We start from the raw sequence: 17,978 nt of genomic DNA, 5'->3' as shown, positions 1-17,978 counted from the left end.
AGGCAAAGTGCCATGGCATGTGTACAGCCCTGAGCAGCTGCACCCCTTTGCTTAAGCGGGCAATAAGGGGTCTGCTTTTACCACCCCCTGGCTGCATGTCTGAAAAAGCCCTTAGTTTGCTCTGGCTTAGAAGCCTTTTGCAAAGAAAAGTATTTGTCTCAGATGAAGTCTGAGCCCCGGTTCACACTTATGCGATGCTGGAAGGCTGCGAATCCGCAGCCTGTTCGCGCATCGCAAACGCACTCCCGGCAGTTCACACTGCCATATGCGATACGCTGGGGGTGTCAATGTAATCTTAACGACACCCCCAGTTTGATCGCATATCGCAGTGCGATCTTGCAGTTCGCACAGGATCGGATCGCACAAGTGTGAACCGCTGTGCGATCCGATCCTGATGCGGCTGCCAAAAAGGGTTCTGTGCGTGTTTGCTGCGGGTGCGGTGCGAATTTAGCCATACAAAGTGTATGGCTAAACTCGCACCGCACAGCCAATCGCATGTAATGAAGGAGCAGTGCGCTCCGACATTACATGCGAACGCCGCAGCCGCAGTAATGTGAACCGAGGCTGACACACTCAGTCTGCAGGATGCATTCTAGTTCTTGGGAAGTGAACCTATATAGCAGTACTAAGTCCCGATTCACACCGAATGCAGCTTTGAAATCGCACTACTTCAGCACAATTTCCAAAGCCACGATCAGTGCGATTTCATGTGGGGTTTGCCGCCATCTATGCTATTTCCTGCCAGATGTCAATGCAGGTCGCACATGAAATCGCCAAGATAGTGCAGGAAACTTATTCAAATTAGTGCAAGTCGGAGTTGCATCGATTTTAATGGTCCTAAAGTCACAAATTGGGTGTGACTTGTCATGCAATTTTGAACTGTCAAATCGCATGACAAGTCGCACTGGTGTGAAAGAGTGCAATCGCTGCCTATGAGCAGTCGACATGTCTGACTTTGATATTATTCATCCAGAGGCTGCTCTAGTCAGAAGTGATAGGTATAACAATTGTAATACAATCCAACCAAACCTTCTAATATGTGTGGCTGCCTTTGAATTCAGTAAAATATTACACAACAAGAAAAAGTTTTAGCCAGATAGCCTGAAAAGATCTGCTTGAGTCTGACTCCTGTAAAGTATATGGGTCCTTTGCCAGTGTAAACGACACACCAACCCAGACTGACCCCATGGAAAAAGTTATTGGTTCAGTGTGTTTTTCTGAGCGACCTTTAAAATAATAGATGATCTACGATATCACTCTCACCTTTATTATTCTTCTCTATTTTTATTTTTACTCCTCTACTTAAACCTAAAATTCCTCAACTAGCAGCCTTATTGACTATACCCTCCTGTACCACAATATGATCCCTTGAGGTAAATTTATTGGTGTAACTCTATTGCAGACATCCCTGCAACAGCATTTTAAACTGGAGAGCTTTGATAAATGTAAAAAATGGCGACAGCATTAGATGTCAATTTATTGATGCTTTGTCTTCTGATGTTGGGTTGAACTGAAAATCAGCCAGTTCAGCAGATACTGGCTGACTTTTGGTCTATGTGTACAGCTGTCTGTTCAAAAGAAGCTGGTATAACGACGACTTCTGTTGAACGTGCATGCTGGAAAACCAGCATTCCATCAGCACTTGCAGCCAATGACTGCAAGCACTGATCAGTGTATTCTGGCAGGGGAAACGGGAGTCCCTCTGTCAGATTACAATGTTTCACCTGTTACAATGTATCTCTTGTGTTTGATGTAAGGCAGGGATTCCCAAACTACGGCCCTGCAGTTGTTCAGGAACTACAATTCCCATCATGCCTAGTCATGTCTGTGAATGTCAGAGTTTTACAATGCCTCATGGGATGTGTAGTTCTGCAACAGCTGCAGGGCCGTAGTTTGGGAATCCCTGATGTAAGGATCTGCTGGTTGAGCAAAATAAACTGTATGTGTGTACCCAGCTCGCTCAAGAGTGTCTTAATAGACTGTAAATTTACCTGATTTTATACTAAGGCTCCATGCACACTAACGTTTTTTTAACCACTTGCTACCCGCCCACCGTCAAATGACGGCGGAGCTGTGCATCTATTGTTCTGGGACGCCGTCATATGATGGAGCACCAGAACGGCCTCTCTCGGGGGGGCGCGCAGAGCGGCGATCGTGGCTGCGCAGTGTTGCTAGGACACGGCGCGACCCCGATCTTGGTAAAGAGTCAATGACATGACTCTTTACCCACAAGACTCTTTACCCATGGGATCGGCTGTGTCCAATCCTAGCCGGTCACATGTAAATGAAGAAGTGCCGTTTATCCGCTCTCCTCGCCTCATACTGTCAGAGTGTGAGACGATCAGCGGCTTCTCCTCACAGGGGAGACCAGGACAGGTAATCAGTGCCCTGATTTAAAGAAAAATGAAATAGAGTGCCAATCAGTGCCCACCATCAGTGCCCATAGTGCTGCCAGTCAGTGCCCATCAGTACCTGCTCATCTAGGCATGTAATCTAAAAAAGCATTATTTCCAATGAAGGCCGATCACATAGATACAGCGCGATTATTTTTTTTTTTTTTTTTTTTTAGATCCGATTTAAAAAAAAAAAAAAGGTCCTGTGCGAGTTTAGTGCGGGTGCGGTGCAAATTTAATCTCCAGCTATACTCAGTCCCCTCAAAAAGTGCAATAAATTCTCACCTATCACAACAGAAATTGCATCAGTGTGAACCTGGACTCAGTATGCTGTAACAAATACAGTAATGAAATAGCTCCTCAAAAGAAATAAGTAGCAAGATGAAGGCTTCATGCATCAACACGTTTAAGCTCATCAAGCGCTTGGGCGTTTGTTTACTTCATTGATCAGTATATTTATCCCTTCCTGCTTAAGAGTTTATAAAGGCTGGGAGACGGGCATTGGGGTCATGTGACCGCTGTGATTGGTTGTCACAGCGATCACATGAATGGAAAGCTCCCAATCACAAGTGTGTAACAGGAGCTTTTTGGTCCCTGCCAGTAACTGTGTTGGGGGCATGCAGGGCACGCGCTCTCAGCACAGAAAAGTGTTCACGTAGGCCCGCATATATGTGGCCTCTCGGCATTAAAGCCCACCTGCTGAAAGGCCACATATATGCCTACCATTGGTCAGAAGATGGTAATTTACTCGGGCCATTGAAATGAAAAAAAACCCCAAGCGCTAAACAAGCCTAGTACGTTAGATTTGTTTACAAGCGTTTAGATGCATTGGGATTTTTTTTTCTCCCCAAAAGCTCCTCTTCTAAATGCAATTTTGGTATGCTCAGATTTCTGACCCTAAACGCCCCATCTCTAAACTCCTCTAAACACCTATGTCTGCATGGACACATAGGCTAACATAGAGGGGCAGAAAAGAAAACATCAAACCCCTGTTAAAAAGGCGTTAGGCCTCATGCACACTGCAATTGTCAAAGTGGCTCCAACCACTGATGAGAAAATTAGGATAAGGTTAAACAGGGGGTGGGGGGGGGAGAAGTGAGGATTGACATGCAATTCTGGGCCTTTTTTACCCTTAAAAGAGGATGAGAGTAAAAAGATTGCCAAGGTGGAGGGAACCCAAGTCGTTAAAGGCCTCAAAATTTAGTTAGTGAGGCAGGTTCAAAAATGGGTGGTAAATAAAACTTGATCCAAAGTGTAATGTGCTTTTTTTTTTTTCCATTATTTTAGGTATGCTGTGGGAATACGAGCACATAAAAACATACAGTGCCTTTAAAGTATTTATGCCCCTTGAAATTTTCCACATTTTGTCATGTTGCAACCAGAAACGTAAATGTATTTTATTGGGAATTTATGTGATAAACCAACACCTAATTGTGAAGTGGAAGGAAAATGATAAATGGTTTTCAAAGTTTTTTACAAATAAATATGTGAAAAGTGTGGCGTACATTTGTATTTAGCCCCCTTTACTCTGATACCCCTAACTAAAATCTAATGGAACCAATTGCCTTTAGAAGTCACCTAACTTTTGAACTAAATTGAGCGTCAGGCGTCAAGTGTTCTACAGTTCTGGATCTTCTGAGTTAACAAACAAGTTAAAGTCGCAGTTCCAGCACAAGTTCAGCATAACAGTATCTTCAAACGCCAGGAAGCGCTGGTCGGCATTCAGCGGGCGTCAAGACAGCGCCAACGGGCATTTTTGCATAAAGTCCCAGTTAACCTAGTTGAGCCAGAGTAGTATGCCACTCATTCCCTTCTCCCATCCCCAAAATACAATAAACAAAACCAACCAAAGATGCCGGAATGGTCATTGTCTCAGCTCTCACACTTGGGTTCACAACTTAAATGTGTTGGAAGTATCACCTGTAACAATGGCAGACCCACACCAGGCTCAAGGCCTGGAAATATTGCTACATTTATTTGTAAAAAATGTTGAAAAGCATTTATCATTTTCCTTCCACTTCACAATTATGTGCCACTTTGTGTTGGTCTATCACATAAAATCCCAATAAAATATGTTTTTTTGGTTGTAACATGACAAAATGTGGAACATTTCAAGGGGTATGAATACTGTTTCAAGGCTCTGTATAGTGTGGTTTTCTCAAATTTTGGCTGCAAGTGTAGAAAACGGAAAATTTATATCAAATACTTACCGTAATTTTCCTTTCCTGATGGACTCCATGGCAGCCTACGTGTGGGTTAGTCCCGCCTCCTCCTACCTCATAGGACCCCACTCCCATAAATTTCACTCTGCCCTAGAGACCATGTTCCATAAAATAGCCTCCTCCGGCAGATGGGTGGGGACTCCGGCTGCCATGGAGTCCATCAGGAAAGGAAAATTACGGTAAGTATTTGATATAAATTTTCCGTTTTCCTGACAGACTCCATGGCAGCCTACGTGTGGGAAATAACTAGCCAAACACACCAGGGTGGGCAATCTGCTGTTCAAAAGAAATTCAATTTGCACCATCAACTGATAGTATCCGCAAACCAAAATCAACAGATGATAAAGAAGCTGGCTCGACACAATAATGAGCAATGAAAGTATGAATTGAAGACCATGAGGCCGCCTTGCATACAACTTCAGGAGCCACATGATGGAACGCTGCCCAAGAAGTCGACATTCCTCTTGTAGAATGCGCTGTCACAGCCTCCGGGGGAGCCAACCCATTAGATCTATAGGCCCACTGAATGGACTGGACAATCCAAGATGCGATCGTTCTAGATGAAGCACGCAAGCCTTTATTCTTCCCATAGAACAGGACAAACAGATAATCCATATGGCGGAAATGAGATGTGGCTTCCAGATATAGCTTCAGAATTTGCCCTACATCCAGTGGATGAGTCGCAGAGTCAGAGGATTTGAATGTTGGCAAGACAATTTCCTGATTTTCATGAAAAATAGAGGATACTTTAGGATGAGAATCCAACATGGGAATCAGAACCACCCGATCCGGGAAAAACGTCAAAAAGGGTTCTTTGCTGAGACCCTTTTTGCTGAGGTGACTGCCACCAGGAACGCTACTATAAGAGACAATTCTTTGATGGAGAGTTGAACCAGGTTATCTCTTCTGAGGTCTGCAAAGAAATCCAGAACAAGCGGAAGATCCCACTTAGGGAATCTGGGCTTCCTTTGTGGTCTGAGCCTAGAAGCTCCTCTGAAAAATTGCCTCACTAGGGGATGCTTTGCCCAGGATGTTCCTGTGAAAGCCGAGATAGCTGACACTTGAACTCGAAGAGAGCTGACTGATAAAGGCAGATCCAGGCCAGATTGTAGAAAACTCAAAATATGTTGAACCTTTGGAGTGCCTTGCACATCCATATTTCCGGAGATATGAGACATGAACTTCTTCCATATCCTTACGTAGACTCTATTTGTTCCAGCTCTTCTCGCATTCAACAGTGTGGAGATAGCTCCGCTTGGACACCCTAATGCCTCCAGCCTTTCCCTTTCAAAAACCAGGCCATCAGGTGCAGATGGGCCAGGCAAGGGTGTAACACCGTTCCCTGAGACAGGAGATCCTGCCTGCAAGGTAGTGGAACTGGCTCGCGAAAGCTCAGCTGTAGCAGCATCGGAAACCAGGGCCTGTTCGGCCAATATGGGGCTATCACAAGAGCCTCCACTTCTTCCGACCTGAGTCTCGTCAGGAATCGAAGGAGGACTGGAACTGGTGGGAAGGCGTAAGCCTTGTGAAACCTCCACTGCTCTGTTAGGGCATCCATCCCGAAAGCTTGTGGGCATTTGAATCTCGTGTAATACTTCTCCAACTTGAAGTTGCACGGGGAAGCGAACAGATCCACTTCCGGAAGGAACCCTAGGGATTTTAGCCAGTGAAACACATCGGCATGAAGACTCCACTCGTTGTTGTCCATGGAGACTCGTGATAGAAAATCCGCCTGGATGTTCTGTGATCCTGGTAGATAAACCGCAGTGACGTTGGATAAGTGTTTGAGCCCAGACCATTATTGGCTCGACTTCTTTCAATAGAGAGTGACTGCGAGTTCCCCCTTGATGCTTTATATACAACACTGCCGTCGTATTATCCAGCCTCAGGAGGACAGATGTTCCTACTGTAAGGTGATGAAATGCTTGGAGAGCTTGAAATGCTGCCCGAAGCTCCAGGATGTTAGAGACTTCCCTGTGTAACCGAGGATTCCATTTGCCCTGGGCTATCTCTGATAGGCAGTGAGCGCCCCAACCTGTGTTGCTTGCGTCCGTGGTTATCGTGACCCAGGAGATGGGAAGGATAAAATGGCAATTGAGTAGATTCCTCTTCTGCAACCACCACAGGAGACTGTCCCGCATTACTGGGGAAATCCAAATCAGATGATCCATGTCGCCTGGGCACCATTGGCAAAGAAAACCTGTTTGAAAAGGACGCATCCTCCATTGAGCCCATTTCACCATAGGTGTCGTGGCCACCATAGTACCTATTATTTTGAGGCACTGTGAGGCCCGGAGATGGGATGATGACATAGCCAGCTGTACTCTGTCTCTGATAATCGGATTTTCTCTAGAGGCAAGGAGATGGTGCCCTTGACTGTATTGAATTGAGCCCCGAGAAAGATAAGTGCCTGTGTGGGCTCCAGATGGCTCTTTTCCAGGTTTAGCAACCAGCCGAACTCTAGAAGAGTCGCAGTGACTAGATCTCTGTGAACCAGGAGTTGCTCTCGATCTTGCGACAGAAGTAGTAAGTCGACTAAATAATGGTGAAGACGAACTCCCTTGATTCTGATCAGGGCTACCACAGCCAATAAGAGTTTTGAAAATACTCGAGGAGATGTTGTGAGCCCGAATGGGAGACATGTAAACTGAAGATGGTGTTGATCCACAGCAAACCGCAGGTATTTCTGGAACTCTGTTGCTATAGGCACATGGAAATATGCATCCTTCCAAGTCTATTGACACAAGCCAATCTCCTGGTTGAACCGCCTGGCGGATTGTCAATAGTGTCTCTATTTTGAATTTTTCCTTTTTTATAAAGGAGTTTAGATGTGTGAGGTCTATGACCGGTCTCCAGGAGCCATTCTTCTTCACTACTAAGAAGAGTGGAGAATAGAGGCCTTGAAACCTCTCTTTGGCTGGTACTGGAACTACTGCGCCTTGAAGCAGCAGCGCATCTACGTATGCTGAAAGGATTTGCCTTTTTTCTTCCGACCGTGGAAGAGCTGTGGGAACGAACTTGAGGATAGGTGGACTGCAGAACGACCAAGTGTGGCCTGTGGAGATTGTCCTGATGACCCAAAAATCTCTTATCGAGGCTGCCCAGATGTGTCGAAACCGGAGAAGGCGAGCACCGACCTGAACCGTCTGGACAGGCCCAACATCAAAAGGACTTAGCCGCTTCCCGGCTACAAGAAGAGGCTCCTTTGGAAGCCTTTTGGTTTGAAGATAGATTTTTCCTCCATGTTTTCCAGGAATTCACGACCAGGCCTGTAACTTCGAGCATCCTTCGCTCTATCCGAAGATTGTCAGGACTGTGTCCTTCTCTGACCCAGCAGGCGACGATCCTGCGGGAGGAACCCCGACTTACCGCTTGTGGCCCGCGAAATAGCGCTCTCCAGCTTGTTCCCGAAGAAGGAAGACCCTTCGAATGGAATACGGCACCAAGCCTGCTTGGAGGAAGGATCAGCCAGCCAGGGGAGCAGCCATAGAGCCCGTTTAGCTGTCACTGAAGAGAGCATGACCCGGGCCACCAGACGAATAACATCTAGGGAAGCCTCCCCCAGAAAAGAAGCCGCCAGTCTGAGCTCATTCACTGAAGAAGCTCTGGCTACTTCTTCTGATACAGACCTTAGATCCGAATCCACCTCTAGTGTCCAGGCCTCCATGGCCTTGGATAAAGCCGCAATGGCTAGGGCTGGTTTACAAGCCATTCCATTTTTCTTTCCAGCCCATCTTTAAAAGACACTGTGTCTTCGAGTGGAAAAGTAACGTGCCTCACTAATCTCATGAGGGCGGCGTCCACTAGGGGCGCTGACTCCAGGTGCTTCACATCCTCACTCTTGAATGGGTACATCCTGGAAACTTTGGATACCAGAGAATTTTTCCTCTCTGCACATGCCCACTCATCCGAGATGATTTCGCCAAGCTCACCTAAAAAGGGAAAATTATGGCGCTCTTTCTTTAGGTGTTTCAAGTACCTGCTTTGTTTAGATGGAGACTCTACTGGCTCCTCCCACTTTAGGGCTCCCTTAACTGCCTTAACCAGGGTAGGGACCAAGGCAAAATCAAAGCCTGTGCCAGGAGTATCCGATTCGTCCTCACTATCCGAGGAGTTGAAGCTGGAAATGCTCTGCTGAGAAGGGCCGGGAGTACTGAGACTATCCCTAACAGGGATGTCTGCCATACCAGCCGAGGGGCTACAGGTGCGGTCAACCTCCAGGTTTTGTAGGGATTCTTGGACCACCGGTCTAACCAGGGATTCCACCTGCTGGTTATCATTCCCCCTTTCTCTAGAGGCATGGGCAAAACATGCATCACATAGTGATTTGCCATCAGAAACACGTGCTCCACAACCCCAGCAAGATCTTCTATCAGGGTGTCTTTGTGCTGATGCCAGCGTGGAGCCTTCCTTGTGATATTTGGTAGAAGACTTGTGGCGACTAGTGCCAGGAGATGTGTGATGACGTTGTGACCTAGTAAGGTCCTTATCTTCGCGTGCTTTCGTTTGTTTATCAGACCTAGAAGGGCTAAGAGAAAAGGGAAAAACTACCCCTACTGCCCTAAATCCGAACCGTACAGGGATAGGTAAAAATAATACCATTCTTACCTGTAGAGTAAGGGTTGGCCACTGGGGGGCGGTGAAGTATCCATACTGCTCTTAACAGGAAGACTGTAACAAACACAGGAATGCACACAGACATCCAGCAGGATTAAGTTTACCACTAGCAGAGACAGATCAAACACAGGAAAGCCGCCGCAAATGCCCGCAGTACAATCCCAATGTGACCCACTGTGACAGCAGTTTAAATCTGCCGCCAGATGATGACGTCACCGCCCCCCCCCGTGACAGACAGCATCCGTGCGCATGTGTGAGCACGAACAGCCACTCCACTGCGCCAGCACCGCTCCCAGACACCCAGCGGTGACCCGGAAGCTGCGCTGGGACACAGGAAGAGCCGGGGGCCGCAAGATGAAACGCACCTGCGTTCCAAAACACAGCAAGACAAAATACATATACAAAAAATGGCTGCCATACGTTACCAAGCACGCTCCAAACCACGGTCTGACCTGGGACACGAAAACCTCCAGCGCATCGATTCGGGGTGTATTAATGGGCCTCCCGCTAGTAGCTAGGACGATTGGCCATATTCAGCTTGCCCGCCAGTGGCCAGGCTTTATGCTTCTCCAATGCATGGGATTGCACACCCGTGTCCTACCCCGCTAGTAGCTAGGGCGTACTGGACTCTTCAGGAATTCAGCCTGGAATCGATCGTGTAAATCACCAGGAAATAGACCGAAAATCTTCATGAGGTAAGACTTGATATCCATCCAACAGGAGGAGGACAAAAAAGGAACATGGTCTCTAGGGCAGAGTGAAATTTATGGGAGTGGGGTCCTATGAGGTAGGAGGAGGCGGGACTAACCCACACGTAGGCTGCCATGGAGTCTGTCAGGAAATGCATTTTAACACTGAGTTTGCTCACTGGACTGGCCCTAAAGCTTGAAATATATGAATAGACATATTACTTTGTCTCATAGCTGAATCATGCTTACTATTCACTACATGGGCATGGAAATATTTCCTTCATAACTACTTTAGATTTATTGTTTTTTTATCTAAAGTTCTTATCCACAGATCTGGAAAATTCTACTATCCAGAAACAAAGAAAAGAACTGCAGCTGCTGATTGTTGAGCTGAAGGATCGCGATAAGGAGCTCAATGATATTGTTTCCCTGCAACAAAGGCAGCTGCTTGGTTGGCAAAATGATCGACAAAAAATTCTTACACTGGAGCAAAAGTGTGCCAGACTAGAAAGTAAGTTATTTTCATGTTTTTTTTTTTTTTTATTTCCTTTCATTTAAAGAGAGAATGCACATTCACAGAACAAGGAAAAAACACTTTTTTAACCCCTAACTGGTTTAGTTAATGTCAACAGCCATAAGCATTATTCCAATACAACACAAGTCATCAAATAAGCATATGCAAAAAGAACTGGTGCAGAAATTGGGAGCTCTCAGAGGATTGTAAAATGAGAAAACATGGTGGCCTACCATCAGGGAAAGCAAATGAATTGTGGTATATCATTAGAAGGAAAAGGAGTCTTGATTCCTCTACATAGATCTTTATTGAGTCCTCATTTGGAATATCGTGTCCACTTCTCGAGACCTCGATTGCAAAAAGATATTAAGACAGGGAGGGGGAGATATTCTAAAACTGGGGCACACAGAATCTGGTGCAGCTGTGTGTAGTAACCAATCAGCTTATAGGTTTTATTGTCAAAGCCTAATTGAACAAGCTGAAGTTAGAAGCTGATTGGTCCAGAGATGGGGAACAAAAATGGTGCAAGGACTGAGGCAGAGCTGGATCATCCACAAGGCAAACTAGGCATGAGCATAGGGCCCCGTGATTGTCTAAGGCACAGGTGTCAACTGGCGGCCCTCCAGCTGTTGTGGAAATACAAGTCCCACAAGGCATTGCAAGGCTGACCATTACAAGCATGACTCCCACAGCCAGAGTCATGATGGGAGTTGTAGTTCCGCAACAGCTGAAGGGCCGCCAGTTTGACACCCCTGGTAAGGTATTCATCTACACTCTTCATGCCCCTACAGTAACCTAAGGAAAATGTTCAATTGGTCAAATCTATGCGACTGTCCGTCACTTGACAAGGGATGGTCAGCTTTTAAGGCCTCATGCAGGTGAATGCTCAGCAGCTCCTATGTGCTGGGGTGCAAAATCCCTGGCAATTTCTGGCACCCAGGGAGCCACACGTGTTGCATACAGCCGCCAATACAAGTGAATGGTTGTACACAGCCGTTCTCGGGTAAACGCAGATGGCTTTCTGCATCTGTGTTTACACACTTGCTTACAGAACTTCTCCCCAAACACACCACTGGCTGTATTAAAAAAATGTATTTTAAATATTTTAAAATGACATCTGTTTAGAATATGAGGAAATAGTATGGAGAAATGTACAGTAAACTGTGATTTTACTTTCTTTATTAAGTTCTGTAAATGTGTTAAGGAATGCGTTTTATAACCAGTTTGGCGTCGGTGCTACTGATGACATAATAATATTTACCCTAATTGTTGCTGTTTTTTTCTCTTATAAATTCTGCATACTTTTTACTAAGTAAAACTAGAATAGCAATGCATGGCCCATCAGAGATGTTAAGATCTACATTAGTGGCTCCACAATTTGACGTGTTCTGAACTCATTTTAGACATTGAGGGTTTTAATTGCTAGAAAATTACATGTTGATAGTAGCAGTAATGGGATAAGTATGTTTAATTACTAGGTGATCTGCAGAAAAGGAACAATATAATCAAATCATTAACCAAAAGGATAAAAGTTCTAGAAGATCAACACCATGATCGCAGGACAAACTTGGAGAACACCCAGCATCAACTTCAGGAGATTTCCCTCATAGCAACAGAAGCCAATAATCATTGCCAGGATTTGGAGGTAAAATATTTGGCATGTAAAGAGAATTCAAAATAAATCAGCAGATATAATAACCAAGAAGTACCACAGGGTGAGACTATATAGCCAACTAAAATGTATTTATTAATATAGCTAGGCAACCCATAGACATGAAACATATTTAACCATATAGGTAAAAGAAAGCTGGCAGCTCGATCTTCCGCAATGAATTAATTTATTCATCCAGTTGTAGTACACAATAATACAGGGCTTACGCGTTTCAGTGTGTAGCCTTAAGCTGGATACACGCTATCCAACTTTTGTGGTTAGATTTCCTTCAGATTTACCTTTTCTATGTAGTGCAAGGGCCTGCCAGATTGCATACAAATTGAAAGTGTTTAGGTTTGACCTCATATTATATGGTTTTGGTAAGTCTAAAGGAAAAAGTCTTCAGAAAATCTTATAGTGTGTTTGGCCCTTTAATAAAAATGATGGCTATGAGTAACGCTACACGTTAAAATACGTAAGCCCTGTATTTTGTACTACCCCTGGATTAATAGATTAATTCTTTTACCTATATGGTTAAATATGTTTCATGTCTATGGATTATCTAGCTATATTAATAAAAATATTTTAGTTGGCTAGGGTCCACACTGTGATACTTCTGCTGAGCATAAGGCTGCGTTCACACATGTGCGGTGCAAATTGAAGCTCAGTTTTCACAACAAATTGACAAAGTAGTTGTTCAGGGTTTCAGTTTTGGATCGTTATCAGGTCAGGATTTTATCCTGTTCACAACTGAATGACAGGTGCGATTCAGAAGAGTTCCCATCATAGTCAGTAGACCTGAATTTGTACCTGAGCTGAACCACACTGTTCAGAAAACTGACAGGACTCTTTCAGTTCCCACTGAATCCGTACTCTGGCTGCACTGGACATATGTGAACAGGCACAATAGAACACAAAGTTATTACACGTCATGCGAATTCAAGATGCATCCAATTCGCATATGTGTGAACTTAGCCTAAAGGGTAACTTTTGCAGCAGCACAAGGATTGTTTCTCTTTACGTGTTTGCCTGGGTGCTAGGAGGACACTACGTGCCAGTGCACTGACCGCTTACCACCTCAGGGAATTACAACGGGTGTTTTCTACTATATTTAATATGTAAAGCATAACTCCCCTTTTTGTTGAGAAAAAAAACATTCCCCTCTGGGTGATCTATTTACATTGCAAGGATTATAACAACATTTTGTTGCAGATTCCTACCTTTTGCTATTCTGAAGAAATCCTTGTTTATTCCTCTGTGCCCCTGTGCTGAGTGAGTCTAATGGGAGTGGTTTCATAATTATCAATCAGCTTTAGCAGCTGCAGGGCTGTAATGAGGAAATCTGCTGGGCCTGCATCCCTTTAGACGTGTGTCATTGAGAGTATCTCACCAAAATTAAATTTTTGTTCCAGGGAATGCCAGAAGTCAGACTTGTATCTTAGTGCAGACTTCTGGGAAAATTCGTGAGCCAATCACACAAGGAGGAAATTAAGTTTCTGGGGGATGTTCTGTGTACAGAAAACTTCCCGGTAGCCATATTGCATAGAATTTTCAGAAAATTTCGGAGCTGCAGATTCAAAAGAAAATGGGGGGGGGGGGGGGATTTTTCTTTGGCTAGCCGTTTAGACCCCTTCAGGATGCCTAAACACCCACATCACACTTGGAAATACTCCTCTGTTTCCACGACATTGCTCTATTGATGCTGAGGAAGATTCTGCAGTATTCCTGTTAGTGAAGGAGCAATGCCTCGCTCATCTGGCCAGTGAGGGAGCAATGCTGTGGAAAATGGTGAGTAATCTCCTCCCTTTTTAGTGGTCTATTTCTGATTGTCCTTAGCAACAGGGTTGTCAGTGTGGCATGGCTCTTAGGTTTAGCAATGTAGTTTCCCTTATTTCTTCTCTTGCCTGCTCACTAGAAAATGATTCAGATTAACATCTCTATCCAGTTGGCAGGAAGTAGTAAGGCTTAACCTTGAAGTGTTAGAGTGAACTTTAAAATAAATGGTGTCTAATCTATAGTAATGTTTGAAGAATATCTATTAATCTGACCACTGAACATCCCCCCCCCCCCTCCAAAATCTCCCCCCCTTTTTTTTTTTTCTCTCATCTCTCTCTACCTTTCTCTCTTTCTTTTCTCTGTTTCACTCCTGCATTGTTTCTGTGATTTAACCTTCCTTTCATTTAAACTTCTAAAATTTAAGGGGTAAGGATGTGATGGTAGTGTGACAATTCACATACAGCACAGCTGTTGCTACTTTTAACATGTCAAAACAGAGGATACTTACATTTGACCATGCAACTGTGTCTTTTTGAACGTAATAAAGATAAGTGTTGGTAATGATCTACATTGGTATATACAGTGCCTTGCGAAAGTATTCGGCCCCCTTGAACTTTGCGACCTTTTGCCACATTTCAGGCTTCAAACATGAAGATATAAAACTGTAATTTTTTGTGAAGAATCAACAAGTGGGACACAATCATGAAGTGGAGCTAAATGTATTGGATATTTCAAACTTTAACAAATAAAAAAAAAAAATTGGGCATGCAAACTTATTCAGCCCCTTTACTTTCAGTGCAGCAAACTCACTCCAGAAGTTCAGTGAGGATCTCTGAATGATCCTGTAAAACTAAATGACTAATGATGATAAATGGAATCCACCTGTGTGTAGTCAAGTCTCCGTATAAATGCACCTGCACTGTGATAGTCTCAGAGGTCCGTTTAAAGCGCAGAGAACATCATGAAGAACAAGGAACACACCAGGCAGGTCCGAGATACTGTTGTGGAGAAGTTTAAAGCCGGATTTGGATACAAAAAGATTTCCCAAGCTTTAAACATCGCAAGAAGCACTGTGCAAGCGATAATATTGAAATGGAAGGAGTATCAGACCACTGCAAATCTACGAAGACCTGGCCGTCCCTCTAAACTTTCAGCTCATACAAGAAGAAGACTGATAAGAGATGCAGCCAAGAGGCCCATGATCACTCTGGATGAACTGCAGAGATCTACAGCTGAGGTCCATAGGACAACAATCAGTCGTATACTGCACAAATCTGGCCTTTATGGAAAAGTGGCAAGAAGAAAGCCGTTTCTTAAAGATATCCATAAAAAGTGTCATTTAAAGTTTGCCACAAGCCACCTGGGAGACACACCAAACATGTGGAAGAAGGTGCTCTGGTCAGATGAAACCAAAATCAAATTTTTTGGCAACAATGCAAAACGTTATGTTTGGCGTAAAAGCAACACAGTTCATCAACCTGAACACACCATCCCCACTGTCAAACATGGTGGTGGTCAGCATCATGGTTTGGGCCTGCTTTTCTTCAGCAGGGACAGGGAAGATGGTTAAAATTGATGGGAAGATGGATGGAGCCAAATACAGGACCATTCTGGAAGAAAACCTGATGGAGTCTGCTAAAGACCTGAGACTGGGACGGAGATTTGTCTTCCAACAAGACAATGATCCAAAACATAAAGCAAAATCTACAATGGAATGGTTCACAAATAAACATATCCAGGTGTTAGAATGGCCAAGTCAAAGTCCAGACCTGAATCCAATCGAGAATCTGTGGAAAGAACTGAAAACTGCTGTTAACAAACGCTCTCCATCCAACCTCACTGAGCTCGAGCTGTTTTGCAAGGAGGAATGGGCAAAAATTTCAGTGTCTCAATGTGCAAAACTGATGGAGACATACCCCAAGCGACTTACAGCTGTAATCGCAGCAAAAGGTGGCGCTACAAAGTATTAACTTAGGGGACTATATAATTTTGCACGCCCAATTTTTGAGTTTTTTATTTGTTAAAAAAGTTTGAAATATCCAATAAATTTCGTTCCACTTCATGATTGTGTCCCACTTGTTGTTGATTCTTCACAAAAAATTACAGTTTTATATCTTTGTTTGAAGCCTGAAATGTGGCTAAAGGTTGCAAAGGTCAAGGGGGCCGAATACTTTCGCAAGGCACTGTACATGCTATCATGGTATCAATGTCAACTTCATGTTGCTGTATTTTCTATTTATCTTTGGTTTTTGTACCTGTTCATCTAGGGCTGGGCGATAAATCGATTTATCGATTTTTTTTACTTAGAAACGTTTTTTTTTTTTTTGAAACTCGAGTTTTTTTGTATAATACTTTTTTCTCCCTTGCAGCCGAACTCCGCACCGCCGCGCCTGGATGTGACGTCAGCTGCGGGGCGGGCGGTGCGTCTGTACAGGCCGGGGGTGCGGCGCGCTGTGATAGGTAAAGTCTCCCCGGCCTGGATGTGACGTCAGCTGCCGGGAGAGGAAGCGGGCGGTGCGCCTGTACAGACGCACCGCCCGCTTCCTCTCCCAGCAGCTGACGTCACATCCAGGCCTTGGGAGACTTTACCTATCACAGCGCGCCGCAGCCCCGGCTTATACAGACGCACCGCCCCGCAGCTGACGTCACATCCAGGCGCGGCGGTGGGGAGTTCGGTGGCTAGTAGGTGGCGCCGCTGTATATATATTGTTTACAACAGAAATACTGCTGGGGCTGCCATTTGCTGGGGAGTCATGTGGAAAGATGGAGTGCTGAGCCAGGAGGGGGCCCCCAGGTGGAGGGGGGTGCTGCCTCTGGCTGGCTGTGTGGTTGAGGTGTGTGTTCCTTCGCCACAGTCAGTACTGGTTGCTGGCATTCCTAAAGCTAGTGAAGAGCAAGCACCCCAGTGAGCTGTACTGTGAGCAACCATTCCCCTTAGAAACAAGGATCAGAGGTAGTGGGGCATCTGTACGTTTAAAGCTCTATAGGCAGACAAAGGGAAAGAAGCAGCCAGGCACAGGGCCCAGCTAGTTTCCAGAGATCCCAGGAGGGATTACACCCCTTGCTTTAGGAGGACTGTGAGATTCTGTATTTAGAGACTGTGGGTTTCTTGGGTAGTCTAAGGATTACCTAAAGAGACAGGGTCCTCAATGTATAAAGTTAATGGATTATTGGCAACCTGGATGTTTCCCATATCCCATCAAAGTTTAAATCCCCCAATAAAAATAAAAACAATTACATTGACTGTTTTCTGACTGCTGTTGACTGTTACAAATGCTGGTTGCTTGGCTGCCGGGCTGAAATGCCACCCGCCTGGCTGCAGACACAAGGTGAACCTTCTTTTAAAACTAGTAGCCCTCAAGGGGGTAGCGCTACAAACCTATTTAAAAAAAATGCAAAGCATATATGCCTCATTTTCAACTGTGTTCTATGGGGCCATGTGACAGGCAAGGTCCCTCCTCTTTTTCCTTAGCATTGGTTTCGGGTGGTCTAATGTCTAGTAGTCTATTGTTTTGGGATTCTACGCATTTTAACTCTTGAGGAGTTAAAATAGCAAAAAAGTTGCACTTTTGACACTATATCTAATCTCTGAAGTCATTTTTTAAGTGCATTGGAAAAAAAATCGAAAATCGAATCGAAACTCAAATTTTTCTTTAAAAATCGAAGATTTTTTTTTTTTTTAGGCAAAATCGCCCAACCCTATGTTCATCCTTTTTTTCTCTTTGAAAAAAAATAAAATATTTGGGGAAAAACATGGTGTCATTTCTACAGATGTCCTTTTTTTGTCTTTTTAGGGAAAAAATCGGCGCTTGAGCGAATCAGTCTTGAAGTTGTCAGCACAAGTTGGGCAACTACAGGCCCAAGAAGAAGAGCTTTCCACTTTATTAAAGTTGAAGGTACATATATATAACATTAGTCTATAACCTGGGACAAATGGGACCCCAGGAGCCCTGATCAAAACTGAAGGCTTTGATTTTCTCCACCTTTGACCTTACAGCATGGTAGTTTTATTTTTTTTTTTATTTCTTCTAAAGTTAGGGTGAGATAAACATTTAGGGTTATGTACAACTCCTTCATTAATTCATATACGATCGCCAATTATAATGTGTTGTTCTG

The 17,978-nt window shown here is 44.4% G+C and overlaps 1 protein-coding gene across 1 annotated transcript in view; it reads left to right on the top strand.

Moving 5' to 3' along the window:
• CCDC62 (coiled-coil domain containing 62) overlaps positions 1-17,978 on the top strand; it is a 50,712-nt gene that overhangs the window by 3,254 nt on the left and 29,480 nt on the right. The window contains exons 3-5 of the mRNA XM_082262252.1: positions 10,240-10,432; positions 11,914-12,080; positions 17,657-17,758. Of these exons, the coding sequence (XP_082118378.1) occupies positions 10,240-10,432; positions 11,914-12,080; positions 17,657-17,758 (462 nt within the window). The remainder of the gene's footprint in view (positions 1-10,239; positions 10,433-11,913; positions 12,081-17,656; positions 17,759-17,978) is intronic.

The sequence above is a fragment of the Pelophylax lessonae genome, assembly GCF_965119305.1.
Source record: "Pelophylax lessonae genome assembly, chromosome: 1".
NCBI lineage: Eukaryota > Metazoa > Chordata > Amphibia > Anura > Ranidae > Pelophylax > Pelophylax lessonae.
Note: the sequence above shows the minus strand (reverse complement) of the source record. Positions and strands in the feature narration are given on the sequence as shown.